The sequence below is a fragment of the Podarcis vaucheri genome, assembly GCF_965113315.1.
Source record: "Podarcis vaucheri genome assembly, chromosome: 4".
NCBI classification, from domain to species: domain Eukaryota; kingdom Metazoa; phylum Chordata; class Lepidosauria; order Squamata; family Lacertidae; genus Podarcis; species Podarcis vaucheri.
The window spans coordinates 34,851,968-34,873,147 of NC_138762.1; the positions used below are offsets into that span (position 1 = coordinate 34,851,968).

General features: G+C 42.8%; 1 protein-coding gene across 4 annotated transcripts in view; it reads right to left on the minus strand.

Annotated features, from left to right (window-relative positions):
* The window catches only part of BOC (BOC cell adhesion associated, oncogene regulated), a 70,675-nt gene that overhangs the window by 15,478 nt on the left and 34,017 nt on the right, over nucleotides 1–21,180 (minus strand). For all 4 annotated transcript variants that reach the window (XM_082221215.1, XM_082221216.1, XM_082221217.1 and 1 more), the window contains 6 exons: nucleotides 19,363–19,543; nucleotides 17,006–17,284; nucleotides 4,195–4,341; nucleotides 3,466–3,609; nucleotides 2,753–3,046; nucleotides 1,401–1,673 (listed from right to left, as the gene is read on the minus strand). In XM_082221215.1, the coding sequence (XP_082077341.1) occupies nucleotides 1,401–1,673; nucleotides 2,753–3,046; nucleotides 3,466–3,609; nucleotides 4,195–4,341; nucleotides 17,006–17,284; nucleotides 19,363–19,447 (1,222 nt within the window). In that variant the 5' untranslated portion in view covers nucleotides 19,448–19,543. The remainder of the gene's footprint in view (nucleotides 1–1,400; nucleotides 1,674–2,752; nucleotides 3,047–3,465; nucleotides 3,610–4,194; nucleotides 4,342–17,005; nucleotides 17,285–19,362; nucleotides 19,544–21,180) is intronic.

Genomic DNA, 21,180 nt, shown 5'->3' on the forward strand with positions numbered 1-21,180 from the left:
GCTAAGTTTCCATTCCTGCATTGTGTCTCCCACGGCTATAAACTACTACATGAGTCTTCAGTTGGCTTTACGCTTCTTCCTTTTAACTTAACAAGCCTAATTTTTCCATAGGCTTTTGGCTTCTTTAGAAGATGGAAAGTCTGCTTTAGGTAGCCAGAGGGGAAGTTCTAAGCACCTGGGATCTTGGTGCACTAGGCACCAGCCTACTCTTATCTACACAAAATACAAATGCTGTCTCAGTGACACCAATGAGAGCATCTTGGCTATGAGCCCTGGAAGACCTGCTCCCTGCAGGCCTTTTCCCACTTGACCTGGGAGGGGGGGGGGCCCAGATTGACTCCAGCTACAAAAGCTCTTGGGCTGGGGCACTGTTTAGGGGGGTTTATTTTGGGAGGAATTGTTGCTGTTGGTTTTTTGTATTTTTGTTTTAGATCTTCTTGTAATTTCTGTGGAAACTGTTCAGTTTGGTTTTGTCTGTTTAATTTTTTTATTGTTTATGTTGTAGTTTTATATTTTGTTCAGGTTGTAACCCGCTTTGAGCATGGTTTGAACTGTGGAAGAGTGGCATACAAATAAAGTTATGTATGTATGTATGTATGTATGTGTGTGTGTATGTATGCATGTTAACTATTCATTCATTAAATTCCGGGTACATCTGACTCTGTCCCTTTACAAATTATGTTCTAGTTGGAGAATTTTAATTTGTGCAGTTTTATTTTGGCAGAGAATGGGATTTCTAATGAACAAACAATAGAGAAAGAGTGGTGTCAGAAAAGAGACAGCTGTCATGTTTGTCACAATCACCTATTTTATCACTTCAGCACTGAATTTTTACAAATATTTTGTCATTTTGATTTTTGTAAGCTGCTTTTAGTGTTGCTATTGCAGCTGAAGTGTGGAGGGTAATTCAGACACTTAATACCTGTGCAAATGGACAGATAAAGAATTTAAGAAGCTCAGTCCATGAAACAGAACTATGCAGGGAAAGCAACTTCCCCCCTAAGTACGGAGGGACCCACTCAAGATACAACCTGCATGTGTTCAGGTTCATTTCTCCAATACTCTGAAAGCCACACATCTGAGAATTAGGAATCTCAGGAAGTTCCATTTCCAGATCAGAAACTAACTTGAGTTGCATGACTTGGTATAAACAGAGAATGAGCAGCCCCATGTATAAACAGATACACCCCTAATTTAATGCTGTATTGTGTTTTTAATATTCAGTTGGGAGCCACCCAGAGTGGCTGGAGAAACCCAGCCAGATGGGTGGGGTATAAATAACAACAACAACAACATTATTATTATTATTATTATTATACTTACTTTTGCTGTTCAAAGTGCTTTACAAATCTTATTTCATTATCCCTATATGAACCTTTTGAACTTCACTTTGGACTTACCAGGCCCAGTAGTCTTCAGCTGAACCATAGCCTGTGCGCTCCCAACTTCATTCTCTGCCATGCACTGATATATCCCTTCATCCTCAGGCCCCACACTGGAGACACGTAGGGCCTTGCGAGAGAGTTGCATTCGGTGGCTGGAGAAGAGAGGAACTGCATTACGCAGCCACACAACTGATGGCTGGGGGTTCCCCCGAACCTTGCAGGTGAACTTTGCACTTTGACCCCATGAGATGATCTGCTGAGATAGTTCCATGACAACCTCTGGGGGTTCTGAAAAGGAAACAGAGTTACAATTCAGGTGTGAGAACGACCATTCACCTCTGAAACAGGCAGAACTGAAATATTTGTAGCTATCCTCCTATGTTGCTGTGTTATAAACGGGGTTATGAAGACAGCAATACCCACACCCATTTATTCTTGTGCACAGCCATTTAGTGTCCTATAAGTAGATCCTTCACGTATTTCAAAAGTAATCTTTCGGAGATCATAGAATAATAAAATCTTACGAGTTGGAAGGGACCCAAGGGTCATCTAGTCCAACCCCCTGCAGTGCAGGAATCTCAGCTAAAGCATCCATGACAGATGGGCAGTCACTATGGTCTTCTACAACCACAGGCTCTAGACCAGAAAACTAATGGATCTCTCCATTAATTAAATCTCTTCCAAGAATTTTGTAAATCAACTCCTTCAAGAACAATGGCCTGTTTTGTGTATTTCTTTTATATGCGTGTACACCAGGTAATCCTATCAAATTGGGCTTATTATGCAGGTAAATGAAGCAGCCTTCTTGATTGGCCAGGGATTACTTAGCTTATAGCCCAGACATTTATTTCCTTTAAAAAGGAAATGCCTCTGTCTTTTTGCTTGATCATTAAGATTGGCATACTAAATGTTGATATTTCTTTAATTTCTTTGTGAGAGACTCAAAGGACCAAATTCACCCAAGGATCTTTAAATTACAGTTCAGCTAAAAGCACATGACTGCTTTTCACAGCACATTCCATCTAGCTTAGAACATTTTTAGTTACTGAATACAATTTTCTGTCTTTTGATTATATTTATGTGTGTGCGCCTAGAATTACTGTGCCTCAATAAATAACTCAGTTTTAATCCTCTGGCTCTTTTTTGGAAAGTCAAAGCTTTGGCTCTGCCCTCAAAGCTTACTTAGGCAGTTATTAGGAGTTAGGCCCCTGAGTGAAATCTAAGCTGGAGGAATTTTGCTTGTGAGCATTAAATTTCACCTCAAAAACAGTTCTGAAATATATGACCATGTGAGCAGTCTCCAGACCATGGTTACAGCTGCTGGGTCTAACAGGAGAGAAGAGGGAGGAAAATGAAGTTGTACTCACCAAACACTTGAACATTGTAGAGAATGAATGCTGCTGCAGCCTCACCCATGCCATTGTCAGCCATACAGCTGTAGGTCCCCGAGTCTTCCTCACTGATGGCATCAATTAGGAGATTGCTGAGAAGGAATCGAGTCTTGTTGTAGCCAGAGACGTTGGAGCCATCCTTAGCCCACGTGACACGTGGAGGTGGAATCCCACTAGCCACGCATTCAAGGATTAGAGTTTGGCCCTTAGTGACAATGATGGTCTGAGCCTCTGGGGGATAAATTATGCGAGCTGCCTCAGCTGTGGAGCCTAGTGCCAAGAGAGAAATCAGTGAAACAAAAGTAAGACAGTCTTGTAGAACAGGACAAGATGCCCTATGTAAGCAGAAAAGCCTATTGGGGCAAAAAAGCCACTAAACAGGAAGTTTCACCAACTGGAATTTCACCAACTCTGCCATCAACAACTTCATCACTCCATATATAATACCAAAAGCAACAGAAAATGTACAATGAAGCCTTATGCTTGTGAGATAAGCTTCTGCTACCTGCACTGCAAGAGGATACTTTGAATTTAACACTCCTGAATAGAAAGCAAGCTCTCAAATATGAAGGGCTTGTGTAAAACATGCAGCTTAAAAGGACTGCATTTGGTGGCACCTACAAAATGAGACCACTTCCTTAAGACAGCCTGAAGCCAGTGAACCCAAATATTTGGAAGAAGTGACTTACGTCTCACACGGAGTTTCTCGCTAGACACAGATGTTTTTACTTCCTGGGTGATAGGGTTGTAGGCCGCACATTTGTAAGTTCCCTCATCGTCTTGGCTTGCATTGACTATCTGAAGATTCCCAGATGGCATGATCAGATAGTTATCTGTTAAGATAAAAGGAGCAAGAGATTCCTAAGGCAGGGAACATCCATATTATACAATTTCTAGCATACTGTAAACACAAAAGGAACATTATTGAGTAATAATAAGAGGAGCAGAAGAAGTTTCCAGCTAAGATTGAGAGAAAGAAAATGGTGAGTAGTTGGAAAAATGGAATAAAAAGATTGAGTTAAAAAAAAAATCAGCTTTAATTCTCATGGCAAACCTGGTATGATAATTAGGACATCATTTGGTTTTATTATTAAAATAAGGGATTCACTCATCCTCCAAGCACTTCCCAGCTTTCAGATATTTCTTTCACAGGTATATTTTTAGTGCTTCAAGAAAGTTACAGAACAGTCAATAAATTGCTCCTGGGTAAGGACCGAAATGTGGAGTCATGAAAGACTATGTCTACTATACAGAAAGCCATAGCCCTTAAGAGAACTCAGAAAAATGATTGTACAGATCAGCCCCAAAGGCACAGTCAGAAGGTGTAGGGAGGGGTAAAAACTGACTAGAAGGTAAGTGAGATATAAAGCAGACACCAACTCCAGTTTCTCTTCCTTCGTAAGTCAGTCACAACTCACCTCTGGAGACCTCCAGCCATTCATGTTTCACACTGTAGCGAACCTGGGCCTTTGGGTGGCTTTCAGGAAGATCACAGACTATTACAGCTGTATTTCCCTCATCAACTTCTATCACATGCTGGCCATCGTATTTGAAGTCTTTGAGATCTGTTTAAGAGGATAGCAACAGGATCTGTTAAAAGCTGAACTACTGGGCTTTACACATGGGAGAAAAGTAAAAGTGGTAGACAATGTAAGTAGATTAAAAAGAATCACAAGGGAGGGGGTCTCAAGGATTTGCATTTATTACAAACTGAGGAAGCTTATATCCTTTCCATGAGATTATATCACAATCTCATGTACTGTTGAAAAACTCCAAGAACCATAGCATATGCAGGTGTCTGAAATATCACCATTTCTTATGCCCCAAGTGCTCATTCTTTCCTAACCTCCTGATCCTAAACCTAGAAATAAAGGACAAACTGCATGCTGGAAGGTAATATGGGGTTCTAAGCTCTCCATTTCCTTTGCAATACTGTACTATTGTGGAGTGCTCACTTGTAAGAAGTGTAGGCGGACAAGAGGAGGGTACTTAATCTTCCCTCTCTCCACTCCTACACCTCCACATTCAGTCCAGCAAATTCCCCTACAAAATGTCAAGTTTTAAATATTTTTCTTTAGCTGGGCTCCACAACAAGCCTAGGCAGGAGAAACATGGCCTGGGTGGGATGTTTTCAGGATAGAAATTGGATGCACAGGAGGAGTTACGCCACACTGCCATCTGTCTTCCAATCTCCCCTTTGCAAATAGCTCCAATATTCTCATCACCTTGACAATATGTGGGTGGGACGACGCTTTTGCCAATGTGACACCTAGTTCACTGATATCAATAGGATTTACATGCAAGTAGGCTTGAGAGTGCAGCCTTTGTGTCTCCAGGAGTCATTTGGGGAGTTTCCTGTAGGCATGGTCCTGTTTTCATGGTGTACAATGGATGTACGTATGCAGTTGCTGGGCAAAGGCAGTATGCCACTAAGCAAATCATAATGCCTCTGGATTGATTGATTGATTTACTTTTAATTGAAACAGATTGAACAGCCCAACTGATTTTTTACTTGTCATCTTCTGTTTTCTTTATCAGTGGCGTAGCGTGGGTTGTCAGCACCCGGGGCAAGGCAAGTAATTTGCGCCCCCTAACCCGTGGATTTGCGCCCCCTAACCCTAACCCCCAGATGTTGCGCCCGGTGCGGCCGGCCCCCCCTGCACCCCCACGCTACGCCACTGTTCTTTATTCTTATAACTAACTAATTTCTCTGCCACATCAAATAGGAGTGTAGACTAGAGCTGATCTCTATTTTGAAAAGGTCAGCAGAATTCTTGAAATTATCCATTATGACCATATGAGTTCCAAATACATTGCTTTGCAATATATTATCTAGTGAAGCCCTTTTAGCACCCAAACACACATACACAAACCATCAATTTGGAATGGGGATTTATGTGCTGGCAGAGTGATACTAGTGTCACTCAATAGGTGGAGGCTGACACAGCTGTTCTGGCCTGGGCAGTGAGACACCTCCATTCCTTACAACCTACCCCGCAACAAGGCAAATCAGGCGGTTCAATTCTGCCCTAAACTGCTAGTGTGGGAAGCAATCTAAGATATTCCATAAAAACTTAGCCCACTACCGCAAACCCCCCGGAACAGATAATTAGTTCTCAAAACAAACTGAGACTTTTATGAAGGAGGAGTCAGTTTCAAAGTGTATTACCATAACCATAATAAACAAGCTTAAAACTTAATTGTTGTTCAAAACAGAAACCCGTATCAACAGGGAACAGTTATTCAGCTTTGTATGTTTGTAATCAAATTGTAATTGTTGAGAATACCTGTCCTAATGTTCTACTGTTATGGACCATGAGAAAAAGAGAAATATAATGGGTTTTCAGATATACTTGCAAAATTAACATTAGAGAGCAAGAGAGAGAGAGAAAGGTTTCTTATTGAGGTCTACTTTGTCTGCTAAACTAGTTGGCTGCGCTATGCTCTGGGCTCTTAGGAGCAAAACAACCAACAAAGAGGTCCTTTAAAAGTGAGAATGAGTATACCAGATCAAGAGGGATGGATCAAGTTTCATCGGAGAAGGTATTTGACGTGACACCTGCCTTTGCTTGCCTGCCTGCCAGTACATTTGAGAAATCCATTAGGAGGGAATGTTTGCACAAGTTCTCACCACAACCAGCCAAAAAACCCCCAACAACCTCAGCCTTCCTTCTTCCTCTCTTCCCTGCTGTTTTCTCTATTACTGTGTCTGAACACTTCTTAACCATCTGCACAGGATTTCAAGAATCAGGTGCCCAAAACTGAAACCTCTCATGAAGTTGTCATATAATAACAACTTTCTATTTCACTGGTGGTTGCTCTAGTAAACCCCTTTCCTTATCTAGCAAAACAGAATAGTATCTCAGAGATACAATGCCATCTTTACCAAGGACTTACAATGCAAAGTTCCTTGGGCAATGCAATGAGGGCCTGAGTGACCTACATATAATGATTGGTGAATTACCGTATATACTCAAGTATAAGCCGACCCGAATATAAGCTGAGGCACCTAATTTTAGCACAAAAAATTGGGAAAACCTATTGACTCGAGTATAAGCCGGTTCACCACACCACAAACCTGGTGGTGGCAGCAGTAGCGGAGGAAGAACAAGAAGCCCGAAAGGTCCCTCCGCCGCCACCTCTGCTGCTCACAAGAGCAGGCACAGGAGCCACGATTGGGAGAGGCACAGCACAGTGCAATGCCTCTCCCAACCATGGCTCCTGTGCCTGCCCTTGAAAGAGGCGGGCGGCAGCAGTGGGACCAGTGGCAAGAAAGGGCTCCTTTTGGGCCGCTTGTCTGTCCGCCGCTGCCGCCCGCCTCACTCAAGTATAAGCCGAGGAGGGCTTTTTTAGCGTAAAAAAATGTGCTGAAAAAGTCAGCTTATACTCAAGTATATATGGTACTACCCCAGTGCAGCAGCAGGGTGTATGCACACAACTGTGAGCAAGGACCTCTCTGCACATTCATTTGAGGAATAAAGGACTGGTTCTGATCTAGAGGCTGTAAGTTTGGAAGGCGGTACGAATTCAAGAATTTTGAGAAACAATGTGGTAAATAGAAAGAAACAGCTCTGGGCTGCATCATGCCCTGCTCTAAAAACACGTTTGCTAGGTCCAAAGGCTAAAAGGACTCCCTAACATCAAGAAATTAGTTAAACTGAAGGGAAAATATCACAAGATATAGATATCAAGTATTCCTTCACTGAAGCGCTACGATAAGAAAAGCTACACCAATACCCCTTACTGCATCAGTTCTTAATTTTAACCTTCACCTGAAAATACAAATAAGCCCTTCATTTTCATAAGACTGGAGTCTGGGATTTTTGCCTGCAAAGTTTGTGATTTGGTAGCCTAGGATTCCTGACTTCTTTCATATGACCCGTGGTAGTGAGAGGGTGTGCTGTCTACAGTTGGACTGGATCAATGCAAGTATTCAGGCAGCCGGGACAGCAAAAACTAGAACAGCCTGTGAACTGAAAACTATGGCCAAGTCTCTATTGGCAGACTGGAAGAGTGGAAAAATATGTTTTCTTTCTCTGGGATTTATACCAGCTCTCCAACAGCAAAAGACAGCTCTGGCTCCAAGGTTCTCCCACCCACGCTTATGGAAAAGTGACATGAAATTTCTCAAACAGGCTAATTAAAGCAAGATTTCTTCAAAAACATTTTAAAATAAAAAACAGCTCCCTTGGCAGCATGGCAAAAAGCCTCCCCAAATGAAAAACGTATTAGCTGTCAGGAGAATATTTCCGTGCTAGTGCCTGGATTCAAGAAGGGAAGGAGGGGAGAGACTTAACAAAGACATAAAAATGATTTGCAGCAAACATGTTTAATGCTTCAGGAATGTCTTGGCATCATGCAACTAAAATAATAATAATAAAAGTAAAAAGAAGGTGTAAAGGAGTGAACTTCAGAAAAGTGATTAATTCTTTAAGGGCAGGCTGGGGAGGGAGAGCCATGTTTCCACTGGGTATTGCAGACAGATGGGAGGTTAATTCTTCACTCCCAAGATATCGATGGGACAAAAATTAAGGAGAGAGTGGTGCTGACTTTATTTTCCCATTTCTCTTTCTCATGGGACAAAATGTTAGGAGACACAGAAAACAGTGGTGGGAGAAAAGAGATTTGAAAGTTTGGCTGCTGACATCACACATTTATCTGATCAACAAAATACAAATAGAATCAGGAAAAATTAATGTGCATCCTGGTGGTCCAAATTCATCACAGCCATTTTTGAATCCCAGAGCCAAGGCAAAGGCTCCAAAATTACTGGCAAAGGATATGTATGCACAAAAGCAGATCCAGAGCTTTAAACAAAAAACAGCCAAAGTCGTCTCAGCCAATGAGCAGAGAAAGAACAGCCCAACACTTCTGCAAGCCAAGCCACTGGGGAACAACTTTCTTTGCAGATGGAATATAAAACATTTTCTGCTATTACAAGGTTTGCTTGTAGAAGGAAGAAGCAACCCAAGCTCAGTTTCACAAGCGTAAGAATGGCTTTTTCATAATAAAAAAGAACCATGACTTATCTTCTGAAATTTCATCTCTGATACCTTTTTTACTTGTCGCTTTATTTTCCCCATGCCCTCAAATTCCCCAACAGGAAAACAGAGAAAATTAATCTCTGATCTATAGGAATATCCTATATCCACATCAATATTCTGTCACTTTTATAATACAGTGGTACCTCGGGTTACAGACACTTCAGGTTACAGACTCCGCTAACCCAGAAATAGTACCTCGGGTTAAGAACTTTGCTTCAGGATAAGAACAGAAATCGTGCGGCAGTGGTGCAGCGGGAGGCCCCATTAGTTAAAGTGGTACCTCAGATTAAGAACAGTTTCAGGTTAAGAACAGACATCTGGAACGAATTAAGTTCTTAACCTGAGGTACCACTGTATTGGTGCAACTTGGTAGAGTATGCCTGCATCTTTAAACAGAAATATGGTGTAACAGGGATATTCACACATTCAAAATTTGCCAGCTACATCATGTGCAGTTTGTAATGCACAGAAAGCTTATTTCAGTTGTGGCTCTCCATACATGTGGGGGGAAATATAGCCACCTCACTTGTCATGGGATATGTTGCTAATATTAAATATACCGTCTAATTGCTCATCTGAAACACACGAAACAAGCACAGGTCTATGTCCAACGCTCTGTCCTCTTGGCCTTCCACTGTCTCTTGAGAAAGCAAGTTGTAATTGTATAGGCCTGGTTCACACTTAAAACCATAGTTGAGAGAAAATTATGGCTTACTGTGTACACACAGCAACATGAATGCTGCAAGTGAACTCTGCTCTGCGCACTGCAGCACAAGAGGGAAAACAAGCCACTGTCTGGCTTGTCGAAGTGGCCAAACCCAGTATCATGGTTTATATCTCCTAAACAGACTACAAGCAGTAAGTCAAGAACAAAGCTTGGTTACTATTCGTAGTTTGTTTGGAGAAAAACAAAACACAAGCATGGGTTTGGACGTCACAACAAGCCAGACTCTGGCTTATTTACATACAGCACAGTAGCAGGGGAGCAGAGCAAGAACTTTCCAGCAGTGTGCACTAGCCCACTCTGCATTCATATTAAACTATACATAAAAAAAACAAACTATGATCTAATGTGCCGTGCAAACAGGGTCATAGTGAATTATAGCAACAGCACCACTTTTTTGGGGGAAGAGTTGTATGACGGAGTCTAGCCTTCACTGCACCTGTAATTTTAAGGCAGAAAACCCCTGAGCCTTTGCCCAATACAATTCCAAATTATATAGGCTGAAGAAAAACATTTTACCTTGCATCATGGGGATGTTAGGTGCTGGATAGGTGGCCTACCTATCAAAATAGTTTGTGGGGGTTGGGGGGGTAGATCAATATCTTGCCCACCTGCCATATCCAGTTTCCCACACTTTAGCTAGATGATAAAACTGCCTGTAATTACTACTGCATATTGGCAAGAGACTTTACAACTCAGCTTCAGGATTTTTGTTTGGTAAGAAGAAGAAGAAGAAGAAGAAGAAGGGGGGGGGGGGAGAGAAGCCAAAGTGAAGAAAACAGATATACAACAAAAAGGAGTAGTGTGTTATTACGAGCTTTGGAGTAAAACAGAGCAGTCGTAAAGAAAAACTGCCAGCCACTACACTGATGTTGCTTGGAACTTGAAAACTGTGTTCTATATATAAGAAGCCAAGGAGCTCTTAAACTGAACTGAAATGTAAAATTAAGAACATCTGCTGTCAGTTTGCCTTCGGTCCCAGATAACATATTGCTTTAAACTGGCACTGTTCTTTACTTAGTTAGTTGCCATCCATCTTGCCCTAATTTGGTGATTTTTGCAAAGTTTGTCCCCAGTTTCTGAAGGTTTGTCCTTAAGTTTGTCCCCAGTTTCTGAAGGACTCAAATCCCACGATGGATAACATTAGGCAGAAGAAAATGTACTAGACAGAAATAAGTGCTCCTGGGGGGAAATAAATTAAAAATAATTAAAATGACCAAATCTCCAAATATATTATTACATCAAATTCAGCAAAGGATTACTGTGGAAAGATGCAAGTTCAGGAAAAGAAAATGACTAAAAGCCTCTTTTAATGCAAAGCAGAATATGATATGTTTCACTGGTAATCCACATTTAAGCTACAGGAATACAGAATGGTGGAGCACTTTGCCTGGCTTCCATTAAACTCTGGCTGCATTGCTAACTCACTTCATATACAACGTAAGCAAACCTCTTCGAGTTGAAATGGCTATAATAGCGTAGAACAAAGAATATCTGAGAGAAGAGCCACGTCCTACTGCAGATGTTTAAACTGACTGTTGCTATTTTGGTGTGCAGTGGTTGTGCAATCATGCTGGTCCTACAAGTCCATGTAGCTCAGCAGCAACCAGCACAGAGATTGGTGCCTTGAACATTAGGCGACTGAGACTCTTGATACACCCACAAAACATCATGGGCCAGATTCTTCTAAGTCATTATGCAATGGAAGTGATCACAGAGACCCTCTAGTGCAGGGCAGTCCAACAGGTTGATGGTGATCTACTGGTCGATTGTGGGATGCCCCTGGTCAATTGTGGAATCCTCCCCCGCCCCCAAAAAGAAAAAAAGCTGAGCAACCTTGGCTTCCCTAAGTTTTTTTATAGTGGTTGTAGATCGCAGTCTCTTGGAAGTTGGACAGCCCTGCTCTACTGCAACAAGACTTCCACCCCTTCTCTGAACCCTCCTCAAATCTGTAAGAAAACTCCCAGCATGTCATGAAGGAGAGCGGAGATCCTCCCATCTGGCAAACAGAAATGCTTGCACTGACGGGATGATCACCTTAGCAAGATGTTGAATTTCACCCCATGTAAGTTCACAGTTCCATTATCTCCACCTTTCTTACATACCTAAAACATATCCTCCTTCTGTTCTCAGCTTCTGTGTTCCTGTGCCACTGTCACAAATGTACTTTACGTGTACTTGTATACGTGCAGCCTCTCCCCCGCTCTCTATTGTAAACCCACATCCCCATATGCAAAGATGTGCATAGCCGCCACACATCTTTCAGACATCCTTCCCTAACTTGCATATATACATATCCTATCCAGCCTTCCAAACTTGTGTATCACATATTCCATTTATCTCCTCACACATCTACTATGACAATTATATAAATCCAGGAACAGTCCTGTGTTTTCATTTCCTTCTCTCCCTCGCTGTAATTCTACCCTGGAAGTTCTTAGAGGGTGAAAATGGCTTTTCAACATGGAGCCAACAGCTGTATCAAGGGACTTATCAGATTAGAGGCCCTGACAGAAGCAAAATGAAAAATGAGGTTTTTTGTTGTTGAAAAGACAGCTGCCAATGCCCCCAGGTCCCCCCAGGTGCCTCTGTGCAAGGGTCACTGCCCACTGCCACTTGGCAAAAAGCGAACACCCAGGTGTCCAGCTCCAGCTGAAGGCTGCTTTGATAGCTTAATATTCAGAATGGAGCATACAAATAAAAACAAAGGATGCTTCACAAAACTGTAGATTTTTTTAGGTAATACTCAAGAGAATTTTGTTTACAAAGCAGACAGCCTCTTCTTCTTCTTTGAATTCTTCATATACAATGCTAAGTTCAGCTGGTGTTAATTAGAACAGGCCCTCTTTCATTATATTAGCAAATATGCTAGTTACATATTTACTGAATTCCACATTTTTTATCATCGTTTTTCTTGCCTCATCTTGCCACAATTTCAATTTTGAGAGGTGTCTGCTGATAAGAATTATATGCTGAAATTCAACATTGTGCTGTGTTGAGCGTTCCATTCACACAAACATTGCAGCTTGCCGGACCCCTCTCCCTCCCGCCATAGGCTGTTCTGGGGTTCTCACAACTTGCCACCAGAGCCCGTTCTAGAGAGCACATAGAGGAAGAGAGGGAAGCCCTACTGTGCAAGTGGAAGGCCTTGCACAGGGCTTCTGCTGACAGGGTTTGTTACGTGAATATGGCCAGTTTTAAACAGGGTTCTTCCCAATCTAGCTAGCTGGAGGCAGCAAAAGATCCATTTCAGAAGGAGGGACATTGCATTGAAAATACTGTTGGAGAGAATCCTTCTGTACTTTGGCTACAATGAACCCTTCTAGCGTTCCATTTGTGTGTTTAGTTTGGGGGTCTTTTATTCCAATTTTTGCTCAGAGGCAAAAAACAACTAGGATTCAAGCAACACTGACTACAACAAATGTAGAGTGTTGCATTAGTCAGGAGGGTACAGATTAGGTCAGTTCACTTTGGAATATAAAGCAAATGATTTCTCAAGCATCCCTATCCTTGTGCACAGGATTTCCTATGCAACCATCAGAGTCAGAAACAGGTAGTATTTATCAGAGAATGCCAGTTCACGTGCAACATTTTCCCTTCATGAATAATATAACTGCAACAAATAAAAGATGTACACTGCCATGTGTGAAGATTATTTTCCTGTATTTATCTTTGCTTGGGAGCGGCTGCACACATTCACTAGCTAATATGAGCAACTGCAACTCTATTGTTGCTTTAACAAGTCTACCATTTCCATATTTCCTTCCCTCTGTCAAGGACTATATAACAATAGTCAGTTTATCTCTACGTTTAAAAAAATCTGCTAAAGGAATTAACTGCTAGTCTCAACTAGTTCTCCAAAGTAGCCTGAGCAGGGACCAGCTCAAGGGTGTCAATCAGCATCTCTGCACTAAAGGCAGGCATATCCCAAGGCTAAAGTTCAGCTGCCAACATGTCAAAAATATTGGCAGGGATAATCCCATTCAGACATGGTGCCTTTGGGAAACAGGAAGAGCGATGTGTAAACCTCATAAGAAACCTTAACTGTCACCAAAGAGACAGAGATATAGTCTCTAACATACCTTCCAAGACCCAAAGGAGGATTTATTTATTTTTAAGGAGGGGAGGAATCCTGAATAAGGATTCTTTCGGATCCATCTTTGTTTGACAACCAGGGATGTCTGCCCACACCCCTTTTCTCTTTTTATGTGTCCCTCTGCTTCTCTCTTTCCACAATGGGCCCAGATACCTACTCTGAATACCTCTGAACAACCTCCATTGGGCTTGAATTGCAACTTCTTTCTCAACTAAGCCCCAACAGACTTCTCAATGTTTTTGAAACTTCTCCACCACATACTGCTCTAGGGCATCCTCAGGGTTCCTACAAGGTACTGCTCTCCTTGCCTATCTTCTGCATCCAGAAGTATACTTCACCTTTCAAACTAACAGTTTCCAAGGCAGCTTGCAACAAAACCAAGCCCTTGTTGCTCTGGCCAGTGGCAGAGATAAGGGTGACTTTCCCCTCACTTGTGCAATCCCAAGGGACACGGCAGGCTTCCTTCTCCTGGTGCAGGAGAGCAGGTTCTTGCAGCTACTCATTCTCTGGTTGATGGCTGGGGCTAGGCTAGTCTTGCCCTTTCCAAGGTGTCACTTTCCTTGGAGGGCTGGGGCCAGAGGCCAGTGCTCTTTCCCATTACACCTTTAGTCTCAATGACTCCAGCATCCTTCCCCGAAAGAACAAACACAAGAAGTTGTCTTATACCAAGTCAGATTGCTGGTCCACCTATCTCAGAATTGTCTACAGTGAAAGTGGCTCTCCAGGATTCTGACTGGATTCTTTCCAAGATACCAGGGACTGAATATGCAACCTTTTGCATGCAAAGCATGTACTTTGCCATAAACCTTGTGTCACATAAGCCCACCTTTCTGCTGCCTACCTGTCCAGCTCTCTCAATATCTAAAAGGCATTTTACCTATTTGTGTTCATGGCCTTCTCTCAACAGCACGTGGAGCAAATGTTCAGCAACTAGCATACAACAGAAATTGGATGGGCGTCTTTTGAACAGATATCTTTTGACTATCTCTGTGTTTACAAATGATAAGACATAATAGATCTTCTTGCATATTATGTAGCTTATCATATTCAGTCTGTCAGTGTTCACTTCATACATGTAGGGAATAAAGTTATCAGTTGTGCCTCTTCCTTTCATACACAAAAGAGAAAATATTGTGATTATCTTTCATTTAAGCAAATTTCGTTTTATGCAAAACAACAAATGAACAAACACTCAGGATAACATTAAACTATTGTTTTAAAGGCAATAATTCAAAACCTGTAACATACAGAATCTTCACTAACAATTCAACATAAGCATACTGGCTATATGGTTACACAGTGAATCAACTCTTTCCTGTCAACCTGGTTTGAAATGGCACATGATCTAACAATGTGCAAATTTAAGCAGGCTGAAGGGAAGGGGGAAATCCAATTGGCCCAACAAGTCCCCCAGCAAGTTAATGTGACTCTGTCCTTAGTGTTATTTCAGTCAGTTATCAAAGACTCTAGCCTAATTTTAGTAGGGGTTCCTTCGGTGCCCATGTTATGATGGTGCACACTGCTGAAAAATTCTCACTTCACTCCTCTCCAGGTAGTATTGCTGCCCAACACTGGGAAACAACTAGAATATGGCTTGTGGCGATGTCTGAACCCAGGTTGTGGTTTGTTTCCCATAAGCAAACCACAAGCACTAAACCAAGAGCAAACCTTGGTTACTACTCATGATCTGGATTCAAATGTCATGACAAGCCAGACTCTGAGTTGTTTCTTAGTGGTATGGCGGCAGCAAGGGAGGACTGGGGCAAGAACCATTTAGCTGCATGCATAAGCACACTGCACATTCAATCACAGCTTGTTTTTAACTATGGCTTAATGTAGCATGCAAGCAGGATTGGCGAGTCTTGGAGTTTTCCAGTAAATATGTATGGAAGTTTAGCCTGTATCAATGGGCTCAAATTCAAAGTGACTTGGTGGAAAATTTTATGTGTCTCCAATTCACATAAGCTCTAGAAAAACAGGTGTTACTTCCTCGTCTGTGTACACTGGAAACTTTGAATCTGGACATCTGACATCACGTTTTTGGTTGTTACTTTTCTCTAATAACATACAGTCCTAATTTAACTATTTCATGTGGAATCAAGGAAAATATGTGTTCTGGGTCTTTTACCACACTATTATCACAGTCTACATTTATTATTAGCAAACAGCATACATTGTGCTGAAATATACCAGCCTCATTTAGTTTTTGCACACAGATTATTTAATAATCACATATTATTCCCAACTATAGCTACTTCTGAAAGTGAATATTGTAAATTGCCTTTTTGTGATGTAACATCACTACTTTGCTGTCTTCTTAATTTTAATTAAAAATGTTTTATTTCAACAGCAACAGTTTACAAAAGCAAGCTGGATCTATGGACCAGATTTTATGGACATTCAAGGAGATTTACTAGAAGCTCTGCTGTGGAAGCCTGACTCCCCTCATTCACTGAGGCTGGAATGGATAGCCATCAGCCAGGTAGGCTGAACAATGACCGCTTTGTCCAAATAAAAAACATTTGAGGGAACACTAGAAAGGCCCATAAGCAAAACAACTGTGCTAAGAGGCTGAGCAAGCAGCACTTTCCCAGTCCCTATTAAATGCAAACCATGCTCTGAGTAATCTCATCCACCTTTTCACTCCCCTCCTCTATGAGCCCACAAGCAAAACACAGCCCCCATTCTGCTCTGGAATGCACTCTCCGAAACTTAATCTAACTGCAGAGCTCACTCCAAATCCCCAAAAGGCTTCAACCCAATGGCAGACCCCTCCCATGGAGCCTTGGAGCTGCTGTTCCATTCTCCTTTTCTAACCCGGCCCAACCTAAACATTTCACTTCTGATTAATATCTTGATGACAAGCCAATAATTCTTGGCTTTGAAACAAAACCAGCCCCTGTTTTGCACAAATGTATCTCCTTCAATCTTTTAGAGGCATATCTCCTTTCTCTATTTCCCTCCACGCCCTGTGGTGCCCTGAAGAGGGAACCCTCCTGATACTAGTCAAGACAGGTTACTAGGCAGTTCTGTCCTATGACTCATACACATAATAGCATTTACTTTGTGGGCTTGCCATGTTAGAACTCTTGACTCTTAAACAATGCCAGCATCCCAATCTGAGTCCTATTTGTGGGAGTGCCTGTGTGAGGTCAGACAAGTACAAGGCGCTCTTCTTCACTCCAAAATGAGGCTTGTTGTGAAGCATATGTGTAACAGTGTTAACCCAGCATGAGGCCAGCATTCACATCCAAAATATATCCTATGTCTGAGAATGAAGGATGCTTAGATCATCTGATTAACACTGAATCAGGCAACTAAAGACATTGCGTTGCACATTGAGGAAAAGAAGCAAAGCTACTCACTAGCTAATGTTACCATGGCTGGAACACTGGCAACAACACCTTCAGGCACACGGGCTATGCACTGGTACCGGCCCACTGTGTCGTTGTTTAAGGAAGCCACGGTAAGCAATCTCTGATCAATATGGATCCCCAGGATGTCATCTGAGTGAAGCAGCTCCTTTCCGTTTAGTCTCCAGGACACATTTACAGTCAAGGGCTCGACCCCACACCTCAAGCTGACCAAGCCACCATACTTCTGGACCACAGAAGCAGGCTGCACGGTGACCTGACGAGATTGACCTGAAAAAGGAGGACAATTGAGAAATCCTCATGAACACTGGTTTACAAAAGGGAGGTAGATCTACTAACACTGTAGGTACCAGCTATCTACATTCTAATCACATTCACATTGTTTAGGCTTGTCATGCATTAACCATTCTGAACAGAATTCAATAAAAATAGAACAAGATGATACCACAGGTTGAAGGCTATTGGCATTTGGTGGTTGATTACTTATTAATAAGATCATAAGAATACATCACATTCAACTGTTGAGACTTCACCTTAGGGATATACCGTATTTTTCGCCCCATAAGACGCACTTTTCCCCCTCCAAAAATGAAGGGGAAATCGGGGTGCGTCTTATGGGGCGAATGCCTGCAAGCCTCGCGCGCCCGGCAGGAGGTCCCACCGGGTGCGCGAGGCTTGGGGCGGCAGCCTGTCGCCCGAAGCACGGGGAGCCCTCTGGAGGGCTCCCCCTGCTTCGTGCGAGTGTCTGCAAGCCTCGCGCACCCGGCAGGAGGTCCCACCGGGTGCGCGAGGCTTGGGGCGGCAGCGGACTGCTTGCGTGCACCTAGAAGCTTGGGGCGCGCTGACCTCAGCACGCCCCAAGCTTCTAGGTGCGCGCAAGCAGTCCGCTGCCGCCCCAAGCATCGCGCACCCAGCAGGACCTCCTGCCGGGTGCGGGAGGCTTGGGGTGGCAGCGGACTGCTTGCCGGCATGCAGAAGCTTGGGGCGCGCTGAGCTCAGCACGCCCCAAGCTTCTAGGTACGCACAAGCAGTCCGCTGCCGCCCCAAGCCTCGCGCACCCAGCGGGACCTCCTAACGGGTGCGGGAGGCTTGGGGCGGCAGCGGACTGCTTGCCGGCATGCAGAAGCTTGGGGCGCGCTGAGCTCAGCACGCCCCAAGCTTCTAGGTGCGCGCAAGCAGTCCGCTGCCGCCCCAAGCCTCGCGCACCCAGCGCGACCTCCTGCCGGGTGCGCGAGGCTTGGGGCGGCAGTGGACTGCTTGCCGGCACACAGAAGCTTGGGGCGCGCTGACCTCAGCTTGCCCCAAGCTTCTGGATTAGCGCAGGGGTCCGCTAGCCCTGGGAGAGGCGCCCGGCTCTCCCACGCAAGCGGAGACCTTGCCTGCACGCTGAAGCTTGGGGCGCGCTGAGCTCCGCACGCCCCAAGCTCCTGGTGTAGCGCAGCGCACCTGGGGGGGAAATAATTTTTTTCCCTTTATTTCCCCCCCTAAAATCTAGGTGCGTCTTATGGGCCGGTGCGTCTTATGGGGCGAAAAATACGGTAGATCTTCATTCTCAACAAGGGCACCATGCTGAGTTAATGTGGCTTTATATGTAGGTAAAGGCATGTTCCATCACACACTACTCTAGCTGCCTTCTCTCTCTCTGTCCGGCCCTCTACTTCAGGAGAGACAGTACACATAGAGAACATTTGTAATACTCTGCTTCCATAGTGAGAGAAGCAAAGTACTGTCCTATGGTGACTAAGTAAAAAAGCAGTACAAAGTGGAATGTAAGAACTGTCTTGCTGAATCAGATCAAAGGACAACATTCTGTTTTTAACAGGGATATACCGTAGCCCTGGAAATCTCATAAAGCAAGAAAGGCTTCTTCTGTTATTTTGTTCCCATCACTTCATGGTTAGAGGTATACCACTTCTGGAATTAGGTGAGTTTGCCATTTGGCTGCTCACCCATGGGCAATTGCTACTCACTCCAGGTGAGAAGCAAATTTCATGACTCAGCAATGATTCTCAAATGTTGACTTGGGATTTGGAAGCAGTCCTAAGTGGCTGAAAATAAGGCTACAGAAAAAGATTAAAGGGAGGGCAGCATTTGAAAGTTGAGAAGTAGGACCAATCCCATAAGCAAAATGGAAATAAAGTTGAGTCCTTGAAAATGCAGCAGCTTAATAATAATAATAATAATAATAATAATAATAATAATAATAATAATTTATACCCCGCCCATCTGGCTGGGCTTCCCCAGCCACTCTGGGTGGCTTCCAAAAAAATATTAAAATACTGTAATACATCAAACATCAAAAGCTTCCCTAAACATTTATTAGGGGGAAATGGGGGGGGGACACTCACCCAAATTTGCAATGCAACCAGCAGATGCCAAGAGCAAACAGATGATAGCAGTCATTGGTCTTTCCCCCTCTGATATCATGGCCATCCCATGCAGAGGAGTCTGGAGCAAAAGATGCCAAGTGAAGTTCCCATAAGCTGCCCCAGAGGACTTAAGGGTGGAAATTCAGCTTTGTGAGGTGCCCTGGATGACAGGGAGATAAGAGATAAAATAGTAGGTTAGTCAAGAGTCAAGAGAATACCGGTAGTTTTTTTGACACATATCAACACCCAGAGTCAGCATTTAGTCCTCAGAGGATGGAATCACAAATTTAAAGGCAAACATGGATAGTTGTGCCTCTTAACCCTAATAAGTGAAGGCGGCATTCCATCTTGCCATGAAGGCAGCTTGAGGTGAAGAAACTAGGTGGTTCAGATCTTATCGCCTCTTTTGCAAGGACTGTTTACAAGAGGAAGTCATAAACATGAATGCAGCGCAATGCACATTTATCTTCTCTGATGTCGGCAAATCAATAAATGGTTCAGTACAAGATCCAGAAGGTCTCATAGCCAGAGGGTCAAGAAAACTGCCACAATTATACTGCAAATAGCAGTGTATGATAAAAATGATGAGTATTTAAACAAGTGGACTACTGGTTACTTGAAGTTAGCAGCAGTAATTGCCTCTTGGAACAGCAAATTCATGTAAACTAAGCACATAGAAGCCTATGGATTGGCAATGTACCAAGCTGCAACTGTACTTAAGCATTCAGTGGAAGAACATAAGCACTGTTCACACTGCATTCATGGTAGTGATCAATATGACTGTTTTTCACCGCCACCACACACTCCCTTGCAGTGGATCTTTCATTTGTAATAAAATTAATATGTGAACAACACAGTCCTGCTTAGCTCCCATTGTATAAACTCTATCCACCACAAATGAAACATCGCAGTGAACTAATGTGCTATTACGGATATTTTTAGGACATAAAATAAGAACACGTCCAATCAAGTGCAGCTTAAATAGTTTGTTTGCCAAGTTCTGTTACCTCTTTACTTGGCTGTGGTTATAAAAAATATTTTGGTTTAAACAGAAAGACAAATGAATAGATTTCCTCAGCCCCTGGGCTCTTCTTAATACAAACAGATACAATACAGAGGGGAAAAACAGGAAAAGAAAAGCTTTTTGGGGAGAAATTATGGTAAAAAAAAGGAGACACAGAAAATTGTCACACAAGGATACACCAGATACTATATAGACACAGTGCTCACATACCGCAGTAAGGAATTTAAAAATAAAATAAAACCAGACCAATATAAATGCATCCAGACTCAGGCTAGAATCCTCACCCCACTGACTTCAAAGGCAGTGTCAAATTAGATTTAGACTTTACTTTGAGCATGGTACTGTCAAAGTAAAGCATTTTAAAGTCATTTTTAACTCCAAGGGAAGAGATATAAGCCCATGCTTCACTCTTCCATTCAATCAATGGAATTCAATCAATTTAAAATTCTCAACTTTGACTGGACTGCATCCTTCATTATCCCACCAGTAAAGGTGCAACAGGGACAATGGATTAGAGGAAATGAAAAGTAAGAACTTTGTTTTTATAAATTATTTCCCTTCAGGTTAAAAACAATTTCCTGTCCGTGGACTGGGGGCATGGAAGTCACTTTCATTAAATCAACGATTACACTATTGGCAGAGATTAAGGAAGGAGAGAATCAGATGCATGAGGTGTAAAAGCTAATATCATCAGCGTTACCTATCCCCATGCTGCTCAAAAGTGTGCATATGTGGAAAAATCTGTATACACTGCTGAGAACAAGAAGAGGGAT